Consider the following 27,149-nt stretch of genomic DNA (forward strand, 5'->3'; position numbering starts at 1 on the left):
AACTCTTCTCAAAAAATCAGTTGGCAATTTAAGGTATATATAAAACCAAGACCATAGGTAGCAGGAAAACATGGTGCTGGTAAAGATCACAACGGGTCAAAGCAACAACAATCTTGGGTATCCTCTCAATCACAATGGAGAATACCTGTTGGGGTCTATGGAGATTCTCTTTGACAGAGGCTTCAAAAGATCAGTGACATCTTCAAAAGGTTAAACATCAAGTCACCACCTGACCCAGCCATTCCACTCCTAAGACATATACACCCAAAAGAACTGAAAACATATGTCCTCACAAAAACTGTACACGATGTCCCCAATAGCCAAAAAATGGAAAAACTCAAATGTCTACCCACTGATGAATGAATAAACGAGCTGTGGAATATCATGCAACAGAATATTATTCAACCACAAAAAGGAACAAAGTACTGATACATGCTACAACATGAACAAACACTGAAAACATTATACTAAGTGAAAGAAACGGTCACAAAGTCCACACATGTTGTAGGACCCTACCTGCCCATAAGATGTTAAATAGATTAGTGGTTGTCAGGAGCTAAGAAGGGGAGCATGGAGAGAGACTGCTATAATGGTACAGGATTTATTTCTGGGGTGATGAAAATGTTCTGAAAAGACAGTGGTTGCCTGAACCCTTTAAAAATACTAAAAACCACTGAACTGTGCAATTCAAAAGGGTGCACTTTATGGTATCCTAACAAAGCTGTTATTTTTCTCTTTAAACCAGTGATAACCAACTTGCCTTAAGTAGTTCACTGTGGACTGAACATTCATGGATTTATCTGAACCATCCTCTTAATATTAAACTTCTGTGTCTTAACTACGGCCACCATCATTTGGTTAAAATCTGCTCCCAACGACTGAACACTTCCAGGGGAACTGGAAGACCCTAAGAGCAATCAAGCTCTGGTTTTCGGATCTGGAAAAAGAAACATCAGTAAGAGCTGCAGAATGAGAAAGTTACCCAGTTTCCGGAAACTGTTCTGAGTCCCAGCTTCACATGTCCATTCTTACTCTTGCCCCACCACTACTACCAGGGGCCCTTTCCTCTCTGGTCCTGGCCAGATACTTCTTTTCTCCTCCCCACAGATCTTCTTTGCCACTTTTCCTTCCTCCCTTCAAGTCTGAGGCCAGCAGGAGAGGACTCTCACACAGACACAGAACCCACCACCTTCTCTTCTCCCCCTCTCCCGCTGCCGGGGTTCCAACGTCCTGGCACCCAGGACACTGTAAAAACAGTCAAGAGAAACATTCCAGAATAAAGTCCAGGGAATAGAAGTTTGCTAACACCCACCACTCTTGCCCTTTGCCCTCCTCCTACAGACTCCCATGCTGTCCACACTCTCCTGGCTTTTCAAAGTCTTTAACTTCTGCCTTAGTAGCTATGGCCGTCTCCCCCCGAGGGGGCTTCCGCAGCGCATCATCCTGAATTCCGCCACTGAGCCAGCTGGCCAAACACAAAGGCAGGAAAAGGAAGAGAGACAGGAAGACTCAGAAAAGACGGCATTTTCAATAGCACATGGGCAGGGAAAAGTCAAACTACAACCATTACTTTAGGCATGAGTTGCCTGCCCACTGATCATACACACGCCCTGCAGAACCCTAGGCTTCTTATTCACAGTCCACAAATGGACAAAGGGCCACCCATACACCAGATCTGTCTCCAGTTTTCATTAGTGACGTGGGGTCCCTGAAAAGGGTCAGAGACACCTGCAAGATTCTTGGGCTTCCCCACATGCCCCTGCTCTCAACGTACACAAATGTCACCTGGTCCTGGACTGTAAGAGGATGTATGCCTGCACAGGTTTCTAACGCTCCGGCGTATCTGATTGGATGTGAGGGTGGCAATATCTTTTGGTTATTACCGATCTCAAACACGGGACCGAGCAACACACTCACGGTCCTCCGGAGTCCTTGGATACTTGCGCACATACCTGACAAGCAATGGGTGCTGTCATACGGAGCCACTGATCACAAAAAATCTGGGCGATAACAGGGACAGGAGAACATAACCCCCTGCCAAAACTGAAGTGCATATCTGAGTGAATATTAGAAAGAACCATCACACTGTGTGGGAACTGCAATGGGAAGGAGACTAGACGATCAGACAGGAGGCTGATTATTAACACTATTAATTAACACTTTAACTTCCAGCAAACTACTCGACCTCTCTGGGACCCCGGGGCTAAGAACACCTCCCTCCTAGGACCGCTACCCAGATTAACTGAGATGAATGTGATCAATATAGTATCTGGCAATAGTAGGCACTTAATACATGCAATCTTTTTATTAGAGTGATTACCTTGGAAAACAGAAGCTCTGGTATTTGAACTATCATGAAAATATCAGAATAGTATTTAAGTTAAAATACAACATCATGTCCCTACTTAAAAGAATAAGACAGCTCAATAAATACCAATATAAAGCAATCTCTGAGATATAGTGCTGCTCTCAGCACACAAAAAAAGGTGATCTATTGTAAGTTCACATTTTTTTTTTATTGTAAGTTTTAAAGAAGAGGAGGAGGCTACATATTCGTAGCCCCCTGCACACTGCCTGGCCCAGAGCAGCTCTCAATATTTGTTGGAAGAATGAGTACACCCAAATATACTAACACAGGCGAAGCATCTCTCTGGAAGAATGTTTAAGAACCTAAGAACGTCGCTTGCCTCTAGAGAGGAGCACTGGGGCCAGAGGTGACAGAAAGAATTGCGGCACACCCCTTCACGTCTGAATTTGAAAACCAGTACGCAGATTACCTACTCAAAAAAAAAAATTTTTTTAACGACATGAACAAAAATAACCCTTGTTCTTTCCCATTGTCTTCTGTAATCACTTCACAAAGAAAAGGAATGCTCAGGGAGGGAGCTAGCCCACTTGATTGAATTTCCTGGTTAATCATCAAGTAGGTACGAAGACGTATCATCCTAACCATAAGACAATTACAGGTTAACGGAACATTCTTGTTGAAAATCTAAAATTCCTTCATACCTCCCTCCATTCCTGCCTTAAATATAACTTGCAAATATGATGTAGCTATTACCGATCTGAGCCCCTTGCTGATCTAAACATGAAATATCACTGCAGAACTAGAGAGGCAAGAACAACAAGGGAACTCAGACCTGAGTGGCTTCCAAAGCACAACAGGGAATGTTTTTAACTCTTAGATAATCTTGCATCTTCTTACTTTTACATTTTCTTTTAAAAGAATAAGATAAACAAGTCACCGAAATGAAAAGTATAGCAGAGAATACAGAGTCAATAATATTATAATAACATTTTTTAGTGACAGATGGAGACCACACCTATCATGGTGAGCACTGAATAATGTGCACAATTGTTGAATCTTACGTTGTACACCTGAAACTAATATAACCCTGTATGTTAATTATACTTCAATAAAAAACAAAACGTTCTCGTAAAAGAAAAGAGTATTAAAGCAGAAGAACCCAGAGATACCATTTAAACCATAACTTCTCAAACTCTCCCATCAAAGTGTTTCGAATGCCAGGTAAGAAACACGTTTGCTTTCTCATAAGTGCAAACTTTTATAGACATATCCAGGCAGCATTGTCTCTTCTGCTCCGTAATATACCATTTTTCTGTTTTAACAAACACAGCTGCTCAATGCAAACTACTCTCTGAATCTGTTAATACCATTAGCTTTCTGGGGAGATTTATAAGATTACACGGTGGCCGGAGTACTAACATAGGTATTCTAGTTTGATAAGCACAAATCTAACCCTTTACTTGATTTTACGGACAAGAGAGTAGTTAAAAAAAAAAAAAAAAAAAAAAAAAAAAAGAATAAGGAAAATTTTCAGTAAATTGGGCCCCAGCTCATTGAGCTTTTACTGCAAACTTCGTGCCTCAAGTCACATAACAGATAATATTCTGGGTGCTTTTCAGGATTGTTATGCCCAGGCCTCCTTTTCAGCCCTGCATTTCCTGATGGCCTTTAACACAGCCTAAATGTTTTTTATCCATTATCTATAATAAGAGCTCATTTGCTTCTTGATTAATTTTCCAACCCTCAACTTCAGAGAACTAGATAGTTTTCTCCCCCAACTTGTCTTTCTCTACATCAGCTCCATTGTTCCAGAGCTGGTAGCACACCCCTTTCCAACAGAAGTCTAGGCTGCTAGACAGTAAAGCAGCTCAGGGAAATTTATATGTTACCTACACCCCGGGGCAAGTCCGCAAAACCCCAAAACCCGGCAGTGCACAAAATAAATCAAGTTCCTCTTAATTTGCTACTAGGCCCTCACCATTCAAACAGGCTACTCTAACATGTAGCCATAAAGCACAATTAATCCCCAGACGTAATATACTGGCAAAGTGTACATCGTCAGGGAAGGCGAGAGAAAATGGACACTTCTCCGCTACGAGGTAAATGAGACAAGGCCACTGACGTCACCATTTGGGGCACAGCTGTTTTTCACCTGGGAGGCCAGCGGTGGCCGAAGTGCTCCCCTTTGAAACACAGGGAACAAGTCGCTCGAAGTGACCCAACCATAAGAAGAGGAAGCAAAGGAAGGCGGCTACTGCTGCCACAGCTGGAAAGTTACCCCTCTGCTTTCTACTGTCCGGACCATCACGTGGCACAGGACAGTGCTGCCCGTAAACTCCTCACCCCCTCTCCAGGCGTAAAGTCACAGGAGCGAGCTGTCATCTTGGTTCCACAGCACAAACAGAGGAAACAAAGGCCACTTCGCAAATGTGTTCAGACTTTCCACCCACCTTGCCAAAAACATCGAATGCTACCATCAGGTGTTGGCCACGAAAACTGTTATTCAATTTTGGTTGCTCTGTAAAGTTCACACAGCGTGTTAAATACACTCTACATGTGAAAGGAAGTCAAGGGGTGTCTGCACGTGACTCTTGATGTCACAATTGTGAGTTCGAGCCCCACACTGGGTGTAGAAATTACTTAAAATAATAAAATGGAGGAGGAGGAGGGAGGGGGGAGGAGGGGAAGAAGAGAAAGAAGAGGAGGAGGAGGAGGAGGAGGAGGAGGAGGGGGCCCCTGGGTGGCTCAGTTGGTGGCTCACCAATTCTTGGTGTGGCTCAGGTCATGATCTCACAGCTCATGGGTTCAAGCCCCATGTTGGGCTCTGCACTAACAATGCGGAGACTGCTTGGGACCCTCTCTCCCTCTCTCTCTCTCTCTCTCTGCCCTTTCCCTGCTCCTGCTCGCTCACTCTTTCTCTTTTTCAAAATAAATAAACATCTAAAAAAAAAAAGAAGAAATCATAAACAAAATTGTTAATAAAAATAAATAAAAGGAAGACAGACTGGAGTCAACGAGATCATCAAAACTTTCTCAGCCCCAGGGAAAAAGCTTAACAGTCCAGTAGATGTGATTTATTTGGGCTGCATCATGTGACCCACTTTAACACATCAGCATCAGGAAGCTGGCATACACAGTACAGATTTGGGCACTTGGCGAATGTCACAGCCCGAGATTCAAGTACCAGTTTGTGGGTTAAGAAGTAGCTGGGGAGGGGCGCCTGGGTGGCTCAGTCGGTTGTGTGTCCGACTTCAGCTCAGGTCAGGATCTCACAGTCTGTGAGTTTGAGTCCCACGTCAGGCTCTGTGCTGACAGCTCAGGGCCTGGAGCCTGCTTCAGGTTCTGTTGTCTCCCCCTTTCTCTGCCCCTCCCCTACTCATGCTCTGTCTTTGTCTCAAAAATGAATAAAAATTAAAAAAAAAATTTTTTTTAAAAGAAGTAGTTGGGAGATTCTGCTGAAGAACAAATTTTAACTACAAGTTATAAGGCAAACATATAAGAGAGAGCTTCTGAGCTAGTCTCTGCATTTGCATCTAGGAGTGGCTTCAATGTTTTCAACTCTTTATGCTACAGAGTGTATTTTTCTAAAAATTTGGAGTATAATCACTTCGCTAGATAGGGTTTATTGTGTAATACAGCTTTTATTTTAGGAACACATTTTTAAACAGCTTTAAAACTGGCTCGCATCCTTTATTTGTAGACTTAGCAGGTCTCAAAGAGGTCACTTAATTCCTATTTTATTCCACAGCAGTCTAAGCAGGAAAATTCCATGCTATAGTGATACGACTTAGTGGAGTGCCCAAAGTCTTGAAATATGACATTCCTAATGTCAAACATCTACATACCTTTTTGTTCCAATTTTTCAACAGCCATTTTTTTAAGTTTTTATTTTTTATTTTTATTTTTTCAGTAGGCTCTAAGCTCAGCATGGAGACCAACACGGGGCTGGAACTCATACCCGTGAGATCAAGACTTGGGCTGAGATCAAGATTTGGGTGCTTCACCTTACTGAGCCACCCAGGCGCCCCTTTTTTCTTCTTCATTTTTTTTTAGTAATCCCTACACTCAACGCAGGGCTTGAATTTACAACCCTGAAGTCAAGGGTTTCCGTAGTGTAGTGGTTATCACGTTCGCCCGACAACCCTGAAGTCAAGAGCCAGCCAGGCACCCCTATTTTTTTTCCAATCTTTAAATTGTGATAAAATACACATATCAATTTACCACCTTAACCGTTTTTAAGTGCACAGTTCAGTGGCATTAAGTGTATTCACACTGTTTTTGCAAACACCACCACCATTTGTCTCCACAACTCTTTTTATCTTGCAAAACTGAAACTGAGCCATTGGGCACTAGGGCTCCATTCTCCCCCCACCCCCACCCCCCGCCCCCCGCCCCCGGCCACCACCATCTACTCTGTGTGTATGAATATGACTACGCTAGAGGTCTCACAGAAGTCGGATCGTACAATACAGGTCTTTTTTGTGACTGGCAAGCATTTCACTTAGCATGTCCTCAAGGTTAATCCCTGTGGTAGCATGTGTCAGAACCTCCTTCTTTTAGGGGCGCCTGGGTGGCTCGGTTGGTTGAGTGTCCAACTCTTCATTTAGGCTCAGGTCATGATCCCAGGGTCATGGGATCAAACGGAGTATGGAGCCTGCTTAAGCTTCTCTCTCTCCCTCTGCCCTTCTCCCCGGCTCGAGTGCGCGCTTTCTCTCAAATTAAAAAAAAGACTCTCTTTAAGGTTAACAAATATTCCATTGTACGTAAATGGGACATTTTGCTAATCATTCATCCATCAAAAACATCTGTATATCTTTAATTGTTTGGAAAAGGATTCATATTCAGGTGTATCAGCTCAATGTTTCCGGGAATGATCAACCCAAGAACCTGCCTGCTCCAGAGAAATCTTGAAGAAAAGATTTTCACCTGCTAAACTAAGATGGGGAGTTATCTGATCTGCACCTAACCAACCGTATTTTGCTAAAAAGCAAAAAAGCTCCTGAAATGTCTGCAAATTATCCACAAGTAACTGGGCATCAAGTCCAGCATGCAGACTCAGTCTCCCTGGGGCTCGCCGCCTGGAAACAAAAGGTTTCACTTTTTCTCAAAGTCAAATGACTGGGGTGCAAGGGGGGGGGGGGGGGAATTCAAACACAACCACTATCTCCACAGAGAAAGGACTGGCAAGAACAAAGGACTGGATGCATAGAAAATAGAAGACAGTGAAATACCAAAACAGCCAATGAATTTGGAGCACAAACGGAATGAGGGAAAAAAAGGGGGGGGGGTGGATTTTTGCAAAACTTCTTCTGACCATCTAAAACTCAACTTGAAATAATCATAGCTCAGGTGGAGGGGGAAAAAACAAACAAAACTAGAGTGAAATGCCAGCATCAGTGTGTGGTAATCAGGAACAGATGCCTTAACCCCGAGCCTGGAGGCAGAGTTGAGAGAACAGCCTTTGACCTTGGTGAGCCGCTGGCTCCCAGACAGCTGTGTGGCCTTGGGCAAGTCACTCGATGCCTTTAAGCCCGTCTTCTCGCCATAAAATAACGCAGGAGCATCCGATAGGGGTTTTTGTGATGATCAGGTAATGCCAGCCGCTCACCAGGGGCAACGGTAAAGCAAAGGTGCATGTGTTAAGAGCGGGCCAAACGGACGAAAGAGGAAAGCTGGTCTTCAGTCCCATATTCCAAGGGCTGTTCAACCTTGGCACTGTTGACACTCGGGGTCTGAGAATCCTCTGCTGGAGGAAGAGGAGGGGTTGTCCTTTGTACTGTAAAATGGTTAGCGGTATCCCTGCTCTCCGCCCACTACATCCCCTTAGTGCCACCACCACAACCACCACCCAATCGTGGTAATCCACATGTCCCACAGAAAGGGTTCCTAAAACACCGATTTTTTTTTAAGTTTACTTATTTATTGTGAGAAAGACAGAGGACAGAGGAGGGGCAGAGAGAAAGGGAGGGCGAGAGAATCCCAAGCGGGCACTGCACTGTCAGTGCAGAGCCCGACGTGGGGCTCGAACCCACGAACCGTGAGATCGTGAACTGAGCCGAAACCAAGAGTCAGATGCTTAACTGACTGAGCCACCCAGGCGCCCCCCCTAAAATACCCATTTCAAGCCAGTATTTTTTTTTTTTTAACCTTTATTGATTTTTGAGACAGAGAGAGAGCACGAACGAGGGAGGTTCAGAGACAGAGGGAGACACAGAATCTGAAACAGGCTCCAGGCTCTGAGCTGTCAGCACAGAGCCTGATGTGGGACTCGAACTCACAGACTGTGAGATCATGACCTGAGTCGAAGTCGGATGTTCAACCGACTGAGCCACCCAGGCGCCCCTCAAGCCACTATTCTTAGCATCCTTGGAAGGGAGCATGCTTCTTCCTGCTCTTCTCACCAGAGAGGTTCTTGCACCTTTCAGAGTTCAGGGGTGCTGCCACTTTCTCCACAAAGGGCTCCCACATCACTCCTAGCTCACATGGACCTCCCAGGCCTTATTGTCTTACTGTTTCATCATCAGCCCCTGGGTCACTGGGACACTGAACAGAAAAAGCACCGGCCACAGTGAGACGTGTAAATATGTTATGATTGACAAGGAGTGGCGCCTGGCTGGCTCAGTCAGTAGGACATACAACTCTTGACCTCGGGGGTTGTGAGTGTAAGCCCCAGGTTGGGTACAGAGCTTGCTTACACACATACATAACTTATGAAAGACATGTACAGTACAACCTCGTTGTGGATACAAAACAGACCCCTGAAAAGCTAAAGACAAGGGCTGTCCAAGGGCAGGACAAGATTCTCCGCCAGCTGATAGAGGATGGTGAGATAGTGGAGGGGGCTAGGCTGGCTGCCAGGGTTCCACTGCAGGGAAAAACCCAGAAGGAGAACATGGGCATCGGTATCAGAGCTGGACAAGCTAAGAGGCTAGACTGAAAAAAAAAAAAATCCTGGAACTAATAAGAATTATAGCAAGGTTGCAGGATACAACGTTAACATAAAAGTCAATCACTGTCCCCTATACTAGCAATGAACAAGTACAAATTAAAATGAAAAACCTATTCTCACATACATCAGCAACCAAAAAATGAAACACTGAAGTATAAATGTAACAAAATATGAACAAGATCTATAAGAAGAAAAATACAAACCTCTAATGAAAAATATCAAAGAACTAAATAAAATGAAGAAATAGCCCATGCCCATGGATAGGAAGACTCGATACTGCCAAGATGTCAATTCTTCCCTACTTGTGTAGATCCGACGAATCCCTATCAAAATCCCAATGTTGGCAAACTGACTCTGGAGTTTCCGTGGAGGGGCGAAACACTCAGAATAGCCAATCTGGCATTAAAGGAGAAGAACAAAGTCAGAGGACTGACACTACCTGACTTCAAGACTTGCTACAAAGCTGCATAATCAGGACTGTGTGGTGTTGGCAAAACAATGGACAAACAGATCGATGGAACAGATTGCACAGCCCAGAAATAGATCCACATAAATCCAGTCCACTGATCTTGACAAAGAGCAAAGGCAATTTAGTAGGGAAAGGACAGTCTTAACAAATGGTGCTGGAATGACTAGACATTCACATTTAAAAAATGAAATCTAGGGGCGCCTGGGTGGCGCAGTCGGTTAAGCGTCCGACTTCAGCCAGGTCACGATCTCGCGGTCCGTGAGTTTGAGCCCCGCGTCGGGCTCTGGGCTGATGGCTCAGAGCCTGGAGCCTGTTTCCGATTCTGTGTCTCCCTCTCTCTCTGCCCCTCCCCCATTCATGCTCTGTCTCTCTCTGTCCCAAAAATAAATAAACGTTGAAAAAAAAAAATTAAAAAAAAAAAAAAATGAAATCTAGACACAGACCTTACATCCTTCCCCAAAGGTAACACAAAATGGATCCTAGATGTAAACGTAAACTGCAAAACGACAAACCAGACTATAACAGGAAATCACCTAAACAACCCTGTTACGGTGATTACATCTTAGATACCACACCAAAGGCATGATCCAGGAAAGAAATAATTGATAAGCTCGACTTCATTAAAATTTAAAACTTCTCCGCAAAAGACGTCATTCAAGAAAATAAGACGACAACCACAAACTGGAAGAAAATACCTGCAAAAGACACACTGGGTAAATGACTATCGGCCAAAAGATACAAAGAACCCTTTGATCACGACAATAAGGAAATAAACAGCTCAACTTAAAAAATGGGCAAAAACCCTAAACGCACGCCTCACCAAAGAAGACAGGCAGAGGACAAGAAAGCATATACATCACATGTCCTCAGGGAATTGCAAATTAAAACCACAAGACACCAGCTCACACCTATTAGAGTGGCCCAAATCTAGACCACTGACCCCGAATGCGGGCAAGGGTGCAGAGCGACAGGAGCTCTCGCTCACAGCTGGCGGGACACGACGGAGCAGCAGCCCTGGAGATCAGACCAGCAGTATCTTTTTTTTTTTTTTTTTAATGTTTTTATTTATTTTTGAGACAGAGAGAGAGCATGAACAGGGGAAGGGCAGAGAGAGGGGGAGACACAGAATCCGAAACAGGCCCCCAGGCTCTGCGCTGTCAGCACACAGCCCGACGCGGGGCTCAAACTCACAAGCTGTGAGATCGTGACCTGAGCTGAAGTCAGACGCTTAACCGACTGAGCCACCCAGGCGCCCCAGACCAGCAGTATCTTAACAAAACGAAACATGCTCTTACCCCTCGAGCTAGCAACCGCACCCCTTCATATTTACTCAAAAGAGGAGAAAGCTTATGTCCGCACAGAAAGCCGCACATGGATACTTACAGCAGCTTTCTTCCTAACTGCTGAAACTTAGAGGCAACCAAGGTGTCCCGCAGTAGGTAAACGGACAGACCGTAGTCCATCCGGATGAAATAGTGTTCAGTACTGAAACGACCACACGCTATCAAGCCACGAAGGAGACTTTTAAATGCAGGCTGTTAAGTGAAAGAAGCCAATCGAAAAGGCTACATGCTTCGTGCTTCCCATCATACGACATCTGAGAAAAGGGGTTGGGAGGAGAGAGGGGTAAATAAATAGGCAGAGGACAGAGGACTTTCAGGGCACAGACGCTACTCTGCAGGTTGCTACAATGGTGGAAATGCGTCATCATACGTTTCTCCAAACCCACAGAATGCACAACACTGGAAGTGAACCTTAGCGTGAAGTAAATCATGGACTTTGAGTGACGGGGATGTGTTGATGTAGGTTCACGGATTTTAACAAATGTACCACTCTGGTGTGGGGGGCGGGGGGCGAGGTCAACAGTGATGGAGGTTTTGGTGGGGTGGGGGACTGGGGTGTACAGGAACTCTCTGTGCTTTCTGCTCAGTTTGGCTGTGAACTAAAACTGTTCTAAAAAAAAATTAAGTGTATTTTTTCTAAGTAAGCTCTATGCCCAATGTGGGGTTCAAACTCACGACCCCAAGATCAAGAGTCACATGCTCCACTAAGCCAGTCCTATGCTCCAAGTTTATTAATTTTTAAAAAAAAGTAAGACCCCTTAAGGGACCAAATTTTCACAGTAAACAGTAAAAACAAAATGTAAATGAAACATCTTGGAAAATGAAACTAAAAGTTATTTATAACATAAGTTATAATGCAACCGTGCACATAAAAAGGAAATTAGGTAGGGAATTTTGGCATAATTTTACCAAAAAGTTAACGATGACACCATAAACCATAATTCACTCCCTGTTTGACTTTTATTGCATCATTCTGCAAATACATCTACGGACTTGGCCAGTCTTTTCAAGGGCTTCTGTCTTTTGATGTTTAAATGATTCTATTGTGAAGGGCTCATGGTATCATCCTCCCCATCAATTTTCAACTGTTAGTGGGTCTGTGGGATATATTGGGTCAACAGGTATGTGTGAAACTTTAACAGCTCTCAAGCGTTTCTTCCAGCAAACTTCAGGAAATCTTGCAGAGATCTGCAATTTCATTTCACAACTGACTGTGACTTTTATCAATCAGCAACGAGAGTGATAATAACAAACACTTGATTTGATGGGCCTGGACAAAAGTTAGTGTTCAGCTGCGACAGTTGGGCATGGACAAAATTTTTGAGTGGTCAGTTTATTAATGACAATTTCTATGTTATGGTAATTTTTTTAAACGTTTATTTATCTTTGAAAGGGAGAGAGACAGAGTGCGAGCAGGGAGGTGCAGAGAGCAAGACACAGAATCTGAAGCAGGATCCAGGGTCTGAGCTGTCAGCACTGAGCCCAACTTGGGGCTCGAACCCACGATCCGTGGGATCATGACCTGAGCTGAAGTCAGACGCTTAACCGCCTGAGCCACCCAGACACCCCTATGTTATGGTAATTCTTATCTTTCCCTATACCACTGCTAAAGGACTCAGGCAAACAACAGTCTGATTACAGAGACCCCTGCCATCAATCACATTAAAAGGATAGTGAAGAGGCCAATTTAAGCTAAAATCCAGTGCCTACCACGAGACACGAGGATGAACAGGAAATGCCCTCTAGGAATTAATTCAATCTAACATGGGAGTCAAAGAATAAACACACAGATGTGGTAAGTGCTGTTGCCGTGAAGGTGTGTATGTATATGAAGTGCTATGGAGGACAAACAAACAGGGAAGAAATTAATTCTGTTTCTCCCTAAGCCAGGCCTCGAAAGAGGAAGTTTAGAAGCAGACACCAGGCTGCCAAGCAGAGTAGAGGCGCAAAGAAAGGCCTGGAGACTGAAAACACAAAGCTCATTCAGGAAACGCAGGGTCCAGTGTAACTAGCTCCCTGTTCCTTGTTGCTGGCAAGGGGGGGAGAACGATTTTTAAACAATAGCAACAACAACAAGAAAGAACCACTCTAAAAAGGGAGGCTGGGGCCCAAGCTGAAAGCACACCAACAAGTTTGGATTTTAATCTCCAGCTACAGGAAGCCACAGTAAACTTTTAAAGCTAAAGGAACAGGGGCGCCTGGGTGGCTCAATCAGTTGAGCCTCTGACTCTGGCTCAGGTCATGACCTCATAGTTCGTGGGTTTGAGCCCCGTGTCGGGCTCTGTGCCGACAGCTCGGAGCCTGGAGCCTGCTTCGGATTCTGTGTCTCCCTCTCTCTCTGCCCCTCCCCACTTGTGCTCTGTCTCTCTCAAAAATAATAAACATTAAAAAATTTTTTTTTAATTTTTTTAAACAAGAATAACAATATTTGAGAAATACCGGGCAACAAGATATAGAATGGATGCGGGTGGGGGGGGACCCAAAGTGCAAGGACATCCACAGGTGCCTCCTGGTACAGGGTCTAAGCAAGGGCGCAGGCCTGGACTCCTGGCTTCAGAAACAGCAAACAGAGGAGACAGCAGGTGTGAACGCAAAAGGCAAAAGCGGCTCGCCAGGTCTCAGCTGTCACTGCAGGCAGAGGAGGGGCCTCCGGGGGAGTGCAAAGGTGGCAGTGGTCCTGCAGCTCTGGCCAGCTGCTGTTTCAACTCCAAGACAGAAAGCAGCAAAAGCATATGCCAGGGCGGGAAGGAGCAAAAGGGTTAAACGTGGGTCAGACTAGCCGGACTGAGTTGAGGTGGTGAGGTCTGATAAACCCCTGCGGACAGACCAGCACCAGTAAAAAGCTGAAAGATTGTGAAGTGTCAATAACACAATAGCCAGAGACACAGGAAGTGCCACCTGCCTGTGGAGGGCCACTGGATTTCCACCCAGAGGAATCCCTTTCCTTGCTCTGAACTGCCTCTTTTGCCCCCCACCTTATTTTGAGAGAGAGAGAGAGAGAGGGCACAAGTGAGCGAGGGACAGAGAGACAGAATCACACAAGGAGCAGGGGGAGGGGGGAGAGAGTGGGGGAGGGGGGAGAGAGTGGGGGAGGGGGGAGAGAGTGGGGGAGGGGGGAGAGAGTGGGGGAGGGGGGAGACAGGAGGAGGGGGCAGGGGGGAGGGAGAGGGAGGGAGAGGGAGAGAGGGAGAGAGGGAGAGAGGGAGGGAGGGAGGGAGGGAGGGAGGGAGGGAGAAGCAGAGCTCACCCGAAACGGGGCTCAAGTTCAAGAACCAAGAGCTCATGACCTGAGCCAAAGTCAGATGTGTAACAAACTGAGCCACCCAGGCGCCCACCTCTTTTGCCCCTTTTTAAAGCTAGGCATCACCCACTTCCCATGTGCTAAATCACCTCTTTTCTCATTAAACCCATTCCATAATTACATTCTATTGCAGAAAACAGAACTAAGAGGCAATGTATACCATAGTTTTAAAAGGTCCTCTAAACAGAAAGGAGAGCTTCCAAGACTACTTCCGCGAGTACCAATTCCTGGAGAAAAGAAAACATCTTCAATGCTCTTACAGTAACAGTTACTAATTTTTTTTTTAATGTTTATCTATTTTTGAAGGAGAGAGAGAGAACATGAGCAGAGAGAGAGGGGACACAGAATCCGAAGTGGGCTCCAGGCTCTGAGCTGTTAGCACAGAGCCCCACGCGGGGCTCAAACTCACAAACCGCGAGATCACGACCTGAGCCGAAGTCGGCCGCTTAACCGACTGAGCCGCCCAGGTGCCCCTATTCATTTTTTAAATGAAAGTGTCTCCAAAACTATCACATTCAGGTAGGCCTGAAAATTCTCAAAGAAAAGGGTGATAGAGATCATCCCAGGCCATGTAATCATCAGTCTGTATAAACGAGAAACCTAGAGGGGCTGGAGGGCAGTGGCTACTCGCTGATGTCAGAGTCGGAGAGACTGGGTCTCCGGCACCCCACTCCTGCCCCAGTGCTCTTGCCTGTTGCCTGTGAGGATGTTCGGACACCCGGGATCCAGCCTTAAGACGTTCCCTTGTGGGCCCTTTCAGGGGAGTGTCACTGGCCGGTTAAGCTGTTGTGTTTTGCTTAAAACTGTCGTTGTAGGGGCGCCTGGGCGGCTCAGTCGGTTGAGCGTCCGACTTCGGCTCAGGTCACCATCTCGCGGTTGGTGAGTTTGAGCCCCGCGTGGGGCTCTGTGCTGACAGCTGGGAGCCTGGGTCCCGCTTCAGATTCTGTGTCTCCCTCTCTCTCTGCACCTCCCTGCTCACACTCTGTCTGTCTCCCTCAAAAATAAATAAACATTAAAAAATTTTTTTAATAAGTAAAATGAAAACATAAAAAACCTTTCACTGGGCAAACTCCTTTGATTCCCACCTTTGGCTCCTACTGCTCGTAAGCAAATCCGTGAGAGGGGCCAGAGGCACAACAAGGAAGTGAAGCTCTGCTGCGAGACTGGGCGCAGAAAAGGAATCAAATGACTAAAACTGGAGTTGGGGATTATCAGTGGCAGCCGGCCAGTTTCCAGATACTACACTCTGCCTAGTCAACCAGCTAAAAGAAAACGGGCAGAGAAAGAGATGCACTTTTAAAGGCCTAGGGGCGCCTGGGTGGCTCAGGGCACCGCCTCGAGGTTCGTGAGTTCGAGCCCCGTGTCCAGTCCAGCTCACTGCTGTCGGGTGCAGAGCCGGCTTCGGACCCCCCTGCCCCCCTCTCTCTGACCCTCCCCCATTCATGCTCTGTCTCTCTCTGTCTCAAAAGTAAATAAACATTAAAAAAAAATTTTTTTTAATAAATAAATAAATAAATAGGTCCCACGCTAAACGTTAAACGGTCATCTCCTGGGACCAGAGTGGCCCCCAAAATCAAGGCAGCCCCTTTTCCTCTTGCGTCTGAATAAACACACGCGGACATGCCTTCGGTCATTTAAATACATGGCTACATATTTTTAGCTTAAGAAAAGGGGAGGCCCTTTCCACCTCGCTCCTCGTCATTCCTGGAGCCACACCTCCTAAACTCGGACCACGAAGACACCCCTACGTCTGAGCAGCGTTGGCGGGGAACGAGCAGCTGTTACCCCCAGGACACGAACAAGTGCATTTCGGGGGCGGGGAGCCAATCGCGGACGCGAGGAACTCGCAGTGAAGTTACCAAGGGTCTTCTTTCAAAGCCACTCACAACATCCCCCCTCACTCAAGGCCCTGAACCCCCAGAGGGAGGGCCTCCCCCGGCAAGGTTTCATGAGCTTCTGCACAAAACGCACTTTGTGATGATTCAACGGTATTGTTCTGCTCGGAGGAGACCTGTCTTCGCACGGAACCGGGATCCGTTCAACAGCCGGTCTTCTGGCAGGTCTGGGGGGGGGGGGCTTGGGTTTCCCACGGGGTCCGCCCCCGCCCCGGCCAGCGGCTCCCCCCCCGCGTCCGCCCTGCGCGCCCACCCCCGGCGGGGCGCCGCCACCGACCTGATGACACTGATGTGGAACTGGTCCTCGCGAAGGCCCCGCCAGGCGCCGGGCAGGAACTCCTTGCACCACAGATAGGCCCTGCGCCGCGTCCGAGGCTCGGGCTGCTCGTCGGCCGGCGGCGGCGGCGGCGGCGGCGGCGGCGGCAGCGGCAGCGGCGGCGGCGGCGGCGGCGGCAGCGCGAGCGGCGGCTGCGGGCCGCCCAGCTGCTTGGGCTCGAGGTCGCTGGCGGCGTCGCGCTGCTGCCCCACGCCGGGCGCCGGGGCCGCGCTGCCGCCGCCGCCGCCGCCGCCGCCGCAGCTCAGGAGCAGCCCGAGCGGCGAGGGCTCCGCCTCGCCCCCGTTGCAGAACTTGGTCTTCATGCCGGGCAGGCGGCCGAGGAGGCGCGGACGGCCGCAGCGCGAGAGAGCGAGGCTCAGGGTCCGGCCGGGCGCCCCCCTCACGGAGGCCGGGCGCGGAGGCCGCTCGGCGGCTCGCTGACCGGCCGGCCGGGGGCGGGAGCGGCGGTTGGGGGCGCGCCGGGCGGGCGCGGGGCGGCGGCGCGGAGGGAGCGAGCGAGCGAGCGAGCGGCGGACGGCGGCGGCGGCTGCAGCGGCGGCGGCGGCGGCGGCTGAGACGCTCGGCGGGCCCCGCTGGCCGCGGCGCGCGCTCCTATACCGCCGCCGCACGAGGAGCGCCGCCCGCGTCACAGCCCGCCCTCGAGCCCGCCGCTGATTGGCCGCCGGCCGGCGCCGATTGGCCTCACAGCCGCCACCGCCCTCTCCACGCCACCTCCCTATTGGCTGCGGCACCGCCCCCCGCCCCGGGCGCTGCCGGCGCGGGGGGCGGGGCCGGCGCGGGGGGCGGGGGCGTCGAGCCGGAGCCGGGGGTCGCCGGGTTGGAGAGCGGCAATTGAGGTGCGGGGGCGCCCGGAGAGCGGCGCGGGGGCCCGGTGGGAGCCTCCGGCCCCCGAGCCTCGGGCAGCCCGGGCTTGGCTCTGGGAGCCGAAACTTTGCTCGGACCCCTGGGAACCCCAGGACATCTGAAGCCGGGGCCTGGCAGGGTGCAGGCAGGAAGCTAGTGCCTGCAGGCTGGCTTCTCTTTTTGCATGACCTTGGGGCAAGGCACCTCTCTCTGCTGCTCCGTGGGTGTGTTTTTATAACATTTCCCAGCGCCGGCTCGGCTCCTTGCGAGGCGCGGCCGCGTTCCGAACAACCCAGAGCCGGAGGAATTATTTTCCCCGGGTCCGAAAACAGGGCAGAGGCGATTGGCTCAAGGCTGAACAAGGGACCCCGCCCTCCGGGGGGGGGGGGGGGGTCCCTCCCGCAGCCTCAGTTTCCCTGTCCTTGGTGCTGAGGACGCCGGGCACTGAAGGCTCGGGGCGGGCGGGGCGGCATCCCGCAGCGGGGCCGCCGCAGCCACGCGGATCACTGGCCAAAGGTGAGTGCCACGGGGCTGCTGGCTTTGTGGACGCGCCCCGCCCGCCCCCGCGCAGGAGGCAGCCGCGTGACCGTGACTAACGCACCTTTGCCCGCGGACGGGGACGAGGGCCCCTTCTCCAGTTGGCCACCCCGGCCTCTGCCCCTCACTCCTGTTTGAGCCCGTGGCCCCGATCCTTTCTGGTAGGGGGTTACAGATAAATATAAAAATTACAGATCCTATTTTACGGGACGTGAGCTGGGACAAGAGGTTTCCCAGGCTGCTTAGGAAATTAAGCGCCTGGATTTCAGAAAATGGCTTCTGTGTGGGATTTCACAGTCGGCCAGAAGCAAACATCTCTTTTTAGATCGTGTGTGCTTGGCTGAACTTGCTCCAAGAAAAGTGGACTTTTTGAACAAAAGTATTATAATGAAAAGGGGGCTTTGACAAGACAGCTGTAGAGGTGGGCCTGTGCACTGAACTGAGGACCTGGGAGTAGCCTGGGCGTTTTAGAAGGGAAGCAGGGTGGGAGTCCCATTGGATGTTTGAAAAGCTGAAAATTCAAGGTCTTCAGGCAGGCCATTTAGATAAAGTAGCCAAGGACTTTGTCTAAAAATAACCACTGCAGGGGTGGGACCGTGTCCATGGCCTACCCAGGTGACAGACCTTTTGTCCCCCTGTCCCCTGGCACCCGCCTAGTAATCTCAGGAATGCCAGAAACCTGGCGGGGAGGAAAGGGCGTTAGAAGTAAGGGTTGGGTCTCTGTTGTTTGAAATAACCCTGGCGTCTGCTGGTTTGAGCTGTTAGAACCCACAGGCGCCTTTATGGGACTGCCGTTCCCTGTGGGAGGGAAAGGATGCCTTATTAAAGGTGTTGGAAAAGTTTTATCTGTTACTGCTTCCGTTTATAGATGTGGAGACTGAGTCCTGCAGGGTCTGCGTGTTTCAGCTGAGGTCCCTCGGCTAAGATGAGAGGCAAGGGCAGGTGTCCCCGCTCCTTTGTGTGAAGAAAGAGCATTACTTCCAAGAGGATATAAAACTTCCCTCCCCTGCAGACAAGCTAAAGTCCTGAATGTAGCTCTCATTAGCTCATCCTTCGTTTGGCCACGCAGGGCCCACCCTCAGGGCTGGGGCAAAACTACCGGAGGGGAGACTGAGGAAGCTTGGCCTAGAGTAACGCTAAAGACTAATTCTGCCATACAAGTAGGGGAAGCCTCCCCAGCCTTGCCTCTTGAGCAAGGCTTTAGAGGGTTGAGAAGGCATTTTCCAGGCAGTCCGCTTCCCAGAGTCACCTGTGAGGATGCATAGTGAAGACGGGGTCTGGCGTGCAGGAGGCACTCAAGAAAAGTGCCAGACCCATCACAATGCACAAGGAGAAACCCAGAGTGATAGATCTGCTCATGACCCTTGACCTGGCAACCCCATTCCCAAGACTTTCTCCCAAGCAGTCATGCAAAGCATGAAGCCCCCGTGCATCGTCGAACTGTCCACTGCCTCACCATCCGTAATTGGAAAAGGCTGGAAACGACCTGAATGATTGTCCGGCACCTGGACTGGGGTATCAAAGTTGCTGAGTCCGAGGGGCGCCCGGCTGGCTCAGTTGGTGCGGCGTGTACCTCTCCATCTCGGGGTTCAAGCCCCACGCTGGGCATTGAGTTTACTCAAAAAAAAAAAAAAAAAAAAGATGTTGAGCCCACATGTCCGTGTATCGGACAGAAGTGAAACGTGACCGGGTTGAAGGTGGTAGGGAGGGTTCATTTTCCATTTTTATCAAGTGCCTTCAGTGCACCAGTCATAAGGCTTGGCCGCATGGGTTAATGAGGAAAACGGCTATGCCTGGCTCCCGGTCCAATAAAGAATAGCAACACTGTCCCCCCCACTGCCACACTGTGCCTCTCCCCTCATCCCCGTTCGTTTATTGTGTATTGTCAGTCTCCTCCCCACATGGGACTTCCAGGAGAGATCTTGACCAGCAGGCCCTGATTGTAGACAGTCAAGTTATTTCTGCCCAGAGCCCGACGTGGGGCTTGATCTCACGAACCGTGAGTTCACGACCTGAGCTGAAATCAAGAGTCGGACGCTCAACCAACGGAGCCACCAGGTGCCCCCAAAATAAAATCTTAAAAAAAAAAAAAAAAAGGAAGAAAAAATCTCCAAAAGCTTTGATTGATGCTGAATTCCGAGAGCAGACAAAGAGGGTGTGGGTGGTCGGCCTTAGGAGCAATAGGGATTTGGGGAGACAGTAGATCGCGAGGCCCCTGTCCAGTCCCAGGCATTCCCGCAGACTGATCCCTCTGGCCTGAGGGACTGGCCAGGGGAGTCCCCAGGGCCACTAGGCAGACCAGGGTCCCACGGGCCACCGCCCTGCCACCAAGTGCAACCACAAGGCCTGTTCCGAGGAGGGGCTTTCTGAATCTGCCTCCCTGGAAATGGAGGGACCGTTTGTCAAGCACTTGATAGGAGCAGACCCTACGCTGTGTCCTTTACCTGTATGCGGCATTTTTGAGCTTTCGGAACTAGCAATGAAGTGAGTGTAATTAACACTTCCATCTCCAGCAGGCAGCTAGGAAGGGCAGAACCCGGGGACCCACCAGGACTTCCTCTGAATACAGGGGAGCCTTGGCTGTCGGCACCAAAAGCACCTTTGGCCCAGGAAGCCGCAGAAGCTTGGCGCAGTGGGGGTTCCCTAGAGGGCCGGCTGGGCTGGGCTCACCGCCCCCTCCCTGGCTGCCCCCAGGACCAGGCTCCCTTACTTCATTTCTGAGCCTTAAAATATTGATGTGAGTACTCACAGGCCAACAGGCTGAAATCCTACATGCTCACGATTGGGTTTCAGCCCCCGCCAGCAGAGTAACAGAGCGGAGCCCCTTCACGGAGTACCTGGGTTGGACCCCACCCCAGGATGCTCTGCCAGCTAGCTCGAGACTGGGCAGGCCTGGCAGCTTCCTGGAGGCCCCTGAGCACTGAGAGCGAGTGTGGTCTTCCTTGGTGGCCTCCTGCCATGCACCCAGCCTCAGTGAATGAAGGCCACAGGCAGGGCTTAGGTCCCAGAGGGTTTAAGGAAAGCAGGTGACTGGAATGCCCACGTGTCTGGCGGATGGGACAGGCCCTCCCTCCCGCCATCCTCCATTTGCAGGGGCCCTGAGTATAGCATTAAGGGTAAAAACCTGTCTTTGCATCTTGTGCCTCCACTCACAGTGTGGCCTTGGACAAGTCGCCTACCCCTCTAAGCCAGATGAAGATAATTGTTCCTACCCTAGAGCATTATTGCAGGGGTGTGGGGGTGGGGAGTGTCACTGATGCGGGCAGAGAAAGGCCTGGCCACGGAGTCAGGGCCCCGCAAAGGGTAGCTGTGTTCTTCTACGGTTTGTTAGCTGGATTCCCAGAGGCTGGGGGAGACCATAATCACCTGTGGTCAGGAAGGATGCACCTGTAGCAACCCATCCCAGGTGCCACCAGGAGAGCAAAGCCCGCGGGAACTCTGGCAATATGGGCCTTACACTGAACAAACCGATGCTTGTATCCCACATGCAAAACTTCCCGTACAAGATCATTTTGCTGTTCACAGGTGACCGTGGGAAGGAAGGGGCATAGCGTGAAGAACGTCTTTCGAGCCTGGCCACCTGTCTCTGTGAGAATCTGGTTGTCCTTATTTAGAGCTGACAGCAGAAATCTAAATCTGAGGTCCTCCGGGCTGGTAAAGCCCTCCTGAGATCCCTGTGGGAGAACCTGGGCAGTGGCCATCCAGCGATGGGAAGTGATTCCCTATGGCCCTCCCAGAGCACATGCTGTGTCCCCAGAGCCTGTGGGGGTGGGGTTTCTTAAGTTTGTTTATTTTGAGAGAGAGAAAGAGAGAGAGTGGAGGAGGGGCAGAGAGAGAGGGAGAGAGAATCCCAAGCAGGCTCCACACTTTGAGTGCCAAGCCCGACATGGGCTCCATCCCATGAGCCATGAGATCACGACCTGAGCTGAAATCAGAGGTCAGATACTTAACGGACTGAGCCACCCAGGTGCCCCCAGAGCCTGGGTTTTAGAGCAGACCTTTCAAACTCACTTTCCAAATTTGGTGCAAACCTGCCCTGTGGTTTTTTTGTTTTGTGTGTGTGTGTGTGTGTGTGTGTGTGTGTGTGTGTGCCTTGCGTGCATTACTTTTGTAACACAATAAATGCATTTTTTAAGAGATCCTACGTATGATGAAAGTCATACCACGGAGAGGAGGCTTCTGGGCTAGAGGTCCAGAAACCTTGGTTCAGACTCTGCAGCCTACTGGGCTCCTGTCTCCCCAGTCAGCCCTGGGCTCTGAGGCTGGACTGGTGCCAGGTGGCTTTGGGACGGCTCTCCTTTCTGTGTAGAAGACCAGCAGGATCCAGGGATGCCCTGTGCAGATGGGTGAGCTGAGATCCAGGGTCACAGGTGGGAGTGAGTGACCGCGCTGACCCAGGATGCTATGGCCACTGCTGTGCCAACCCCACTTGCCATTCTCCCAGCCCAGGGTCTGGCTTCTTCCTGCTGGGAGGGCCTCCCATCCCCAGCCCGCGTGCCCCTAGCCCTGTCCCCACCGACCTAGAAGCAAGGAAGCTGGCAGCCCCCACCCCCAGCCGGCCTGAAGAAGCCGCCCAGAGGTCGGTGGAACCCCACTGGGGGCCCTCCGTGTGCCCTTGTCCGGTCCCGGTACCGGGGCAGAGCGAGAGAAGGAAGGAGAAAGGGGAAGGCAACTTTGGAAGATCTTCTGGGTCCCGGGAGGCTGTGGCCAGACGCTTCTCCCCCCAGCCCCGCCGCCGCCGGGGGCCAAATTCCGAGGCCAGCTGCTGTCCCTGCGGTGAGGAATCCGGCCCGACGGGATTCCTGCGCCACTCCCCCTCCTCGAGAGAGGGTGCGGGGCCCCGCGGCAGGGGCAGGGCGGGGGTGCGCAGAGAGCGGGGTGGCCCCCCGGCCCCTGGGGTCCCTCCGCGGCAGGGCCGCCCCCGACAGCGCCCCCAAGTCCCCCACGCCCGCCCGACCCGGCGCGAATCGCCCCCCCCAACGTTGGCCTGGCAGCCGCTGACGGCTGGCCCTCCGACTGGCTTGTCGAGGCTGCCGCAGCACTTGGAGCTGGAACAAGGTACCGCCCCCAGGCTGCGGCGCCAGCGTGCGACCCGGCAAAGGTGCCCGGTCCCCGGGGGCGGGACTACTCCGGGCTGCGACCGGGGCCGAGCACCCGCGCAGCCCGCCCGCCCGCCAAGCGCAGCGGCCTCGGGGCTCGGGCCGGAGACCCCGCCCCTCTCCGTCCCGGCCGCCTGCACCCACTGACCCCTCGACCTGCTTCAGCGCCTGCGCGTGGTGGGTGCCCAGGGAGTGTTCAACGAGGGAGGGGACGGGGAGCTTCCCGAGGTGGGGGCGCCAGCGTGGCCTGAGTTCGAATCCCAGTTCCGCCCCATTCCCTATTCGCCGTTGGGCGCTGAGCGGGTGGTTGTTCCTTTTGCACCTCTCTGTTCCTTGCCTGTAAAATGGGAACGAGGGGGAGCCCCTGCCTCAGGTGGTTGTTAGAAGGAATAAATGAGCGAATAGTTACAAAGAGCTTAGGCCGGAACCTGGCACACGGCCAGAGTGTGAAAGGAGAGAGTATGTGCAGAAAAACTTTTTTAGGGCCGCCTGGGGGGTGGGGTCGGTGGAGCCCTGGACTTTGGACCATGGATTTTGGCTCTGGTCATGATCTCACTATGCTGACATCGAGCCCTGCCTCCAGCTCTGCGCTGAGCGCGGAGCCTGCTTAAGATTCCCTCCCTCTCTCTGCCCCTCTCCCCTGCTTGCACGTGCTCTCTCTCTAAAATGAAAGAAACTGGGGGCGCCTGGGTGGCTCAGTCGGTTAAGCTTCCGACTCCTGGTTTCCGCTCGGGTCGTGATCTCACTGTGTGTTGAGGTCCCGTCCTGCATCGGGCCCTGTGCAGACAAGCAAGGAGCCTGCCTCAAATTCTCTCCCTCTTCTCTCTCTGCCCCTCCCTGCCTCTCTCTCTCTCTCTCAAAATAAATAAATACTAGAAAGAAAGAAAGAAAGAAAGAGAAAGAAAAAAGAAATTAAAAACTTTTTTTAAGGTTTATTTAGAGAGAGAGAGTGCACCTGTCTGGGAGGGGGCAGAGAGAGAGGGAGACAGGCTCGGAAGCAGGCTCCAGGCTCGGTGCTGACCGCCCCACGCAGGGCGCGAACCCACGAGCCGCGAGATCATGACCTGAGCCGAAGTCCGACGCTTAACCGACTGAGCCACCCAGGCGCCCCGTGGAGCATTCCACCTTGGGCTTCATCAGTTCCAGCTCTGTGTGTAGAGCTCCCCACTAGGACCCTCCCTGGCTACAATTGTGCGACTCCTTCCCACCCTCCGTTCGCGGCCTTAGCACTGTGTGCCCTCCAGCCTTCGCCTCCCCCCCTCCCCAGGTGGATCCCACCGCTCACCGAACACGCCCGGCCCTCGCGACAGAGGCACCGTGAGTACGCCCGCCATCCGGGCGCATCTTGGGCACACACTGCCCAGTCCCCCGCCCCCTCTGCAGCGGGCAAGGACCACGTGACTCCTTAAGTAGGCCACTTCTCCTGGGCGAGCCTCTCTGCCCTCCTATTCCCCTTGTCTCCGACCAGCAGCGAAGGATCCAAGAGAAGCAGCTGGGGCCGCGACACGACCGCCAAGGCGCCCCGGGGCCCTGAGTCACCACGCGGAATTCTCCCTGCCCACGTGAGCGAACCAAGACAGGAACAACAGTCGAACATGGCCCTCGAGGGCCATGAAGGTTAAATACCTAGTACGCCTGCCCGGGACTCTTCCCTTCCGTGGGAACCCAGGGAGCTGGCCGCAAGGGGAAGCCAACAGCATCGCAGGAAGGAAGGATCTGGATCCCAGGGCCGAAGAGAGAGGCCTGGCCGGCAACACGGGCGAGGAGTTTGCTTGAGCCAGACGCAGAGCTTCGCGGTGCACAGCTGCTGCCCTTGGGGGACTGTCCTCATGGCACCTGGCTTCCCCTTCCTTTGCCCTGTCCACCTGGCAAACCCCCATGCCAGGTGAACCCAACCTGCCCTTCTCAACGGCCACTGGAAAGCTGAATGTTCCTGGAGAACACCCTATAACTGGTTCAACTGGTTTTACCTTCAATCGGTGCCCTGAGCCAGGGGGGTCCTTACTCTGTCCTACTGCCTGTTCCGGGAGGTTGGTCTTTCTCAGCCCAGGTGACCCACTTTACCATCGTAAACGCTTTTAAGGGTATACAGTTCAAGACTGTTCACGTAAGTTCTTCAAGCTATTGTGAATCAAAGTGTTAGGAATATTGGTGTACAAATACCTGTTCAAATCCGCACTTTTTTTTTTAATGTTTTTTTATTTTTGAGACAGAGGCAGAGTGTGAGAGGGGAGGGGCAGAGACAGGGGGAGACACAGAATCCGGAGCAGGCTCCAGGCTCTGAGCTGTGAGCTGTGAGCACAGAGCCAAACCTGGGGCTCGAACTCATGAACCATGAGATCATGACCTGAGCCGAAGTCGGTGGCTCAACCGCTGAGCCATCCAGGCGCCCCTCCTTTTCAGTCTTAAAAAGGAATAAAATTCTGATTTTTCCACAGTGGCTGCCCAACACTTACTGTTCTCTGTTCCATTTTTTATAATAAGCTTCCAAAGGGTGTGAAATGCTATCTCCCTAAGGATTAGTGATGTTGAGCAACTTTCTATGTGCTCACTGGCCATTCGCATATCTATTAAAGCTTTTCATAGAGGGGCGCCTGGGTGGCTCAGTCGGTTAAGCGTCCGACTTCAGCTCAGGTCACGATCTCGCGATCTCGCGGTCCGTGAGTTCGAGCCCCGCGTCGGGCTCTGGGCTGACGGCTCAGAGCCTGGAGCCTGCTTCCGATTCTGTGTCTCCCTCTCTCTCTGCTCCTCCCCTGTTCATGCTCTGTCTCTCTCTCTGTCTCAAAAATAAATAAACGTTAAAAAAAAAAATTAAAAAAAAAAAAGCTTTTCATAGAAATAAACACCTAGACAAAACACACACAGTACCCTGGTTTCTTCCTCCAGTACCTTCTCCCCAATTTCCTTCTTGAGTGCTGTGGGTGATGAGATTCTCCCCCTTTTACTGACCACCTTTTCTCACCTCGGGGTGTCCCTCTGAGCCCTTCGCTCACACCTCTTAGGATCAGGAGGTTGGAGGGGGGCAGTTTGCTTCTGTTGTACTTCCTCGGCCCCTCCCATCTTTTCTTCTTCTGAGGAGCTCAAGCCGCATCCCCAGGACTGAACTCTGATCCCCATGTTCTGAAAGCCCTGGCCGGTCTCAGAAGCTGCCAACGGACCGCTTCCCCCCAGCGGCTGCTGCATCATCTTGGGGATCATTGTTTCTGCCCTTGGGGGACCCTGGTAACCACGCCACTTTCTTCTAGCAAGGCAGGTGAGGGTCTTGCCCAGAATTGATGGTCTCTGGCCAACCTCCTCCCCTCTTCTTTCTCCAGCTGGCACCTGATTCTTCCCCGGCCTCCTGCTTTGTTGGGAGGGGACGCAGCCACCAGGCTCCAGGCTGTGAGCTGTCAGCCCAGAGCCTGATGCGGGGCTCGAACTCACGAACTGCAAGATCATGTCCTGAGCCAAAGTCAGACGCTTAGCCGACTGAGCCACCCAGGAGCCCCCTCTCTTTTAATTTCAAATGGATTTTGTTCAGGGCGCCTGGGTGGCTCAGTCGGTTAAGTGTCCGACTTGTGATTTTGGCTCAGGTCATGATCTCGCGGTTCATGAGTTCCAGCCCCACATAGGGTTCAGCGCTGAGAGCCCCAAGCTTGCTTGGGATTCTCTCTCTCTTTCTCTCCACCCCTTCTCTGCTTGCGCGTGCGCTCCCTGTCTCTCTGTCTCTCTGTCTCTCTCTCAATAAATAAGTAAGCTTTAAGAAAAAAATTAAAACGGATTTCTTCTTGATCACAAAAAGGAATAGGTGTTTACTGCAGCAAACGTGGGAAATACTAAATGAAAAAAAAAAAAATCCTACCAGGCAAAGGTCAACGTGGCCAGTGGGGGTTTGCTTAATATCTTTCCAATCTCTCTGAGTCTCTGACTTTTGAATAGTTTTGCATGCTGCCTTTTTTTCCCCTTAAAATTATATCGTTGCCTCAGCAACAGTAGATAGATCAATGGATGGACCGAGGAGCGGGCGGATGGAGACACGATAAGACAGCACTAGAATGTCAGTCATGGCGTCTAGGTGAAGTGCATATG

General features: G+C 51.1%; 1 protein-coding gene across 14 annotated transcripts in view; it reads right to left on the minus strand.

Annotated features, from left to right (window-relative positions):
• Nucleotides 1-17,032, minus strand: part of CHKA (choline kinase alpha) — a 61,671-nt gene extending 44,639 nt beyond the window's left edge. For 5 of the 14 annotated variants that reach the window (XM_043581850.1, XM_043581848.1, XM_043581859.1 and 2 more), the window contains exon 1: nucleotides 16,543-17,030. In XM_043581850.1, coding sequence (XP_043437785.1) covers nucleotides 16,543-16,904 — 362 coding nt within the window. In that variant the 5' untranslated portion in view covers nucleotides 16,905-17,030. Of the gene's footprint in view, nucleotides 1-16,341; nucleotides 16,366-16,542 lie in introns of those variants that run through there. The other 9 variants (XM_043581857.1, XM_043581863.1, XM_043581861.1 and 6 more) reach the window with 5 other exon arrangements.
• Nucleotides 17,033-27,149: the final 10,117 nt, after the last annotated feature.

The sequence above is a fragment of the Prionailurus bengalensis genome, chromosome D1 (genome assembly GCF_016509475.1).
Source record: "Prionailurus bengalensis isolate Pbe53 chromosome D1, Fcat_Pben_1.1_paternal_pri, whole genome shotgun sequence".
Classification (NCBI taxonomy): Eukaryota; Metazoa; Chordata; class Mammalia; order Carnivora; family Felidae; genus Prionailurus; species Prionailurus bengalensis.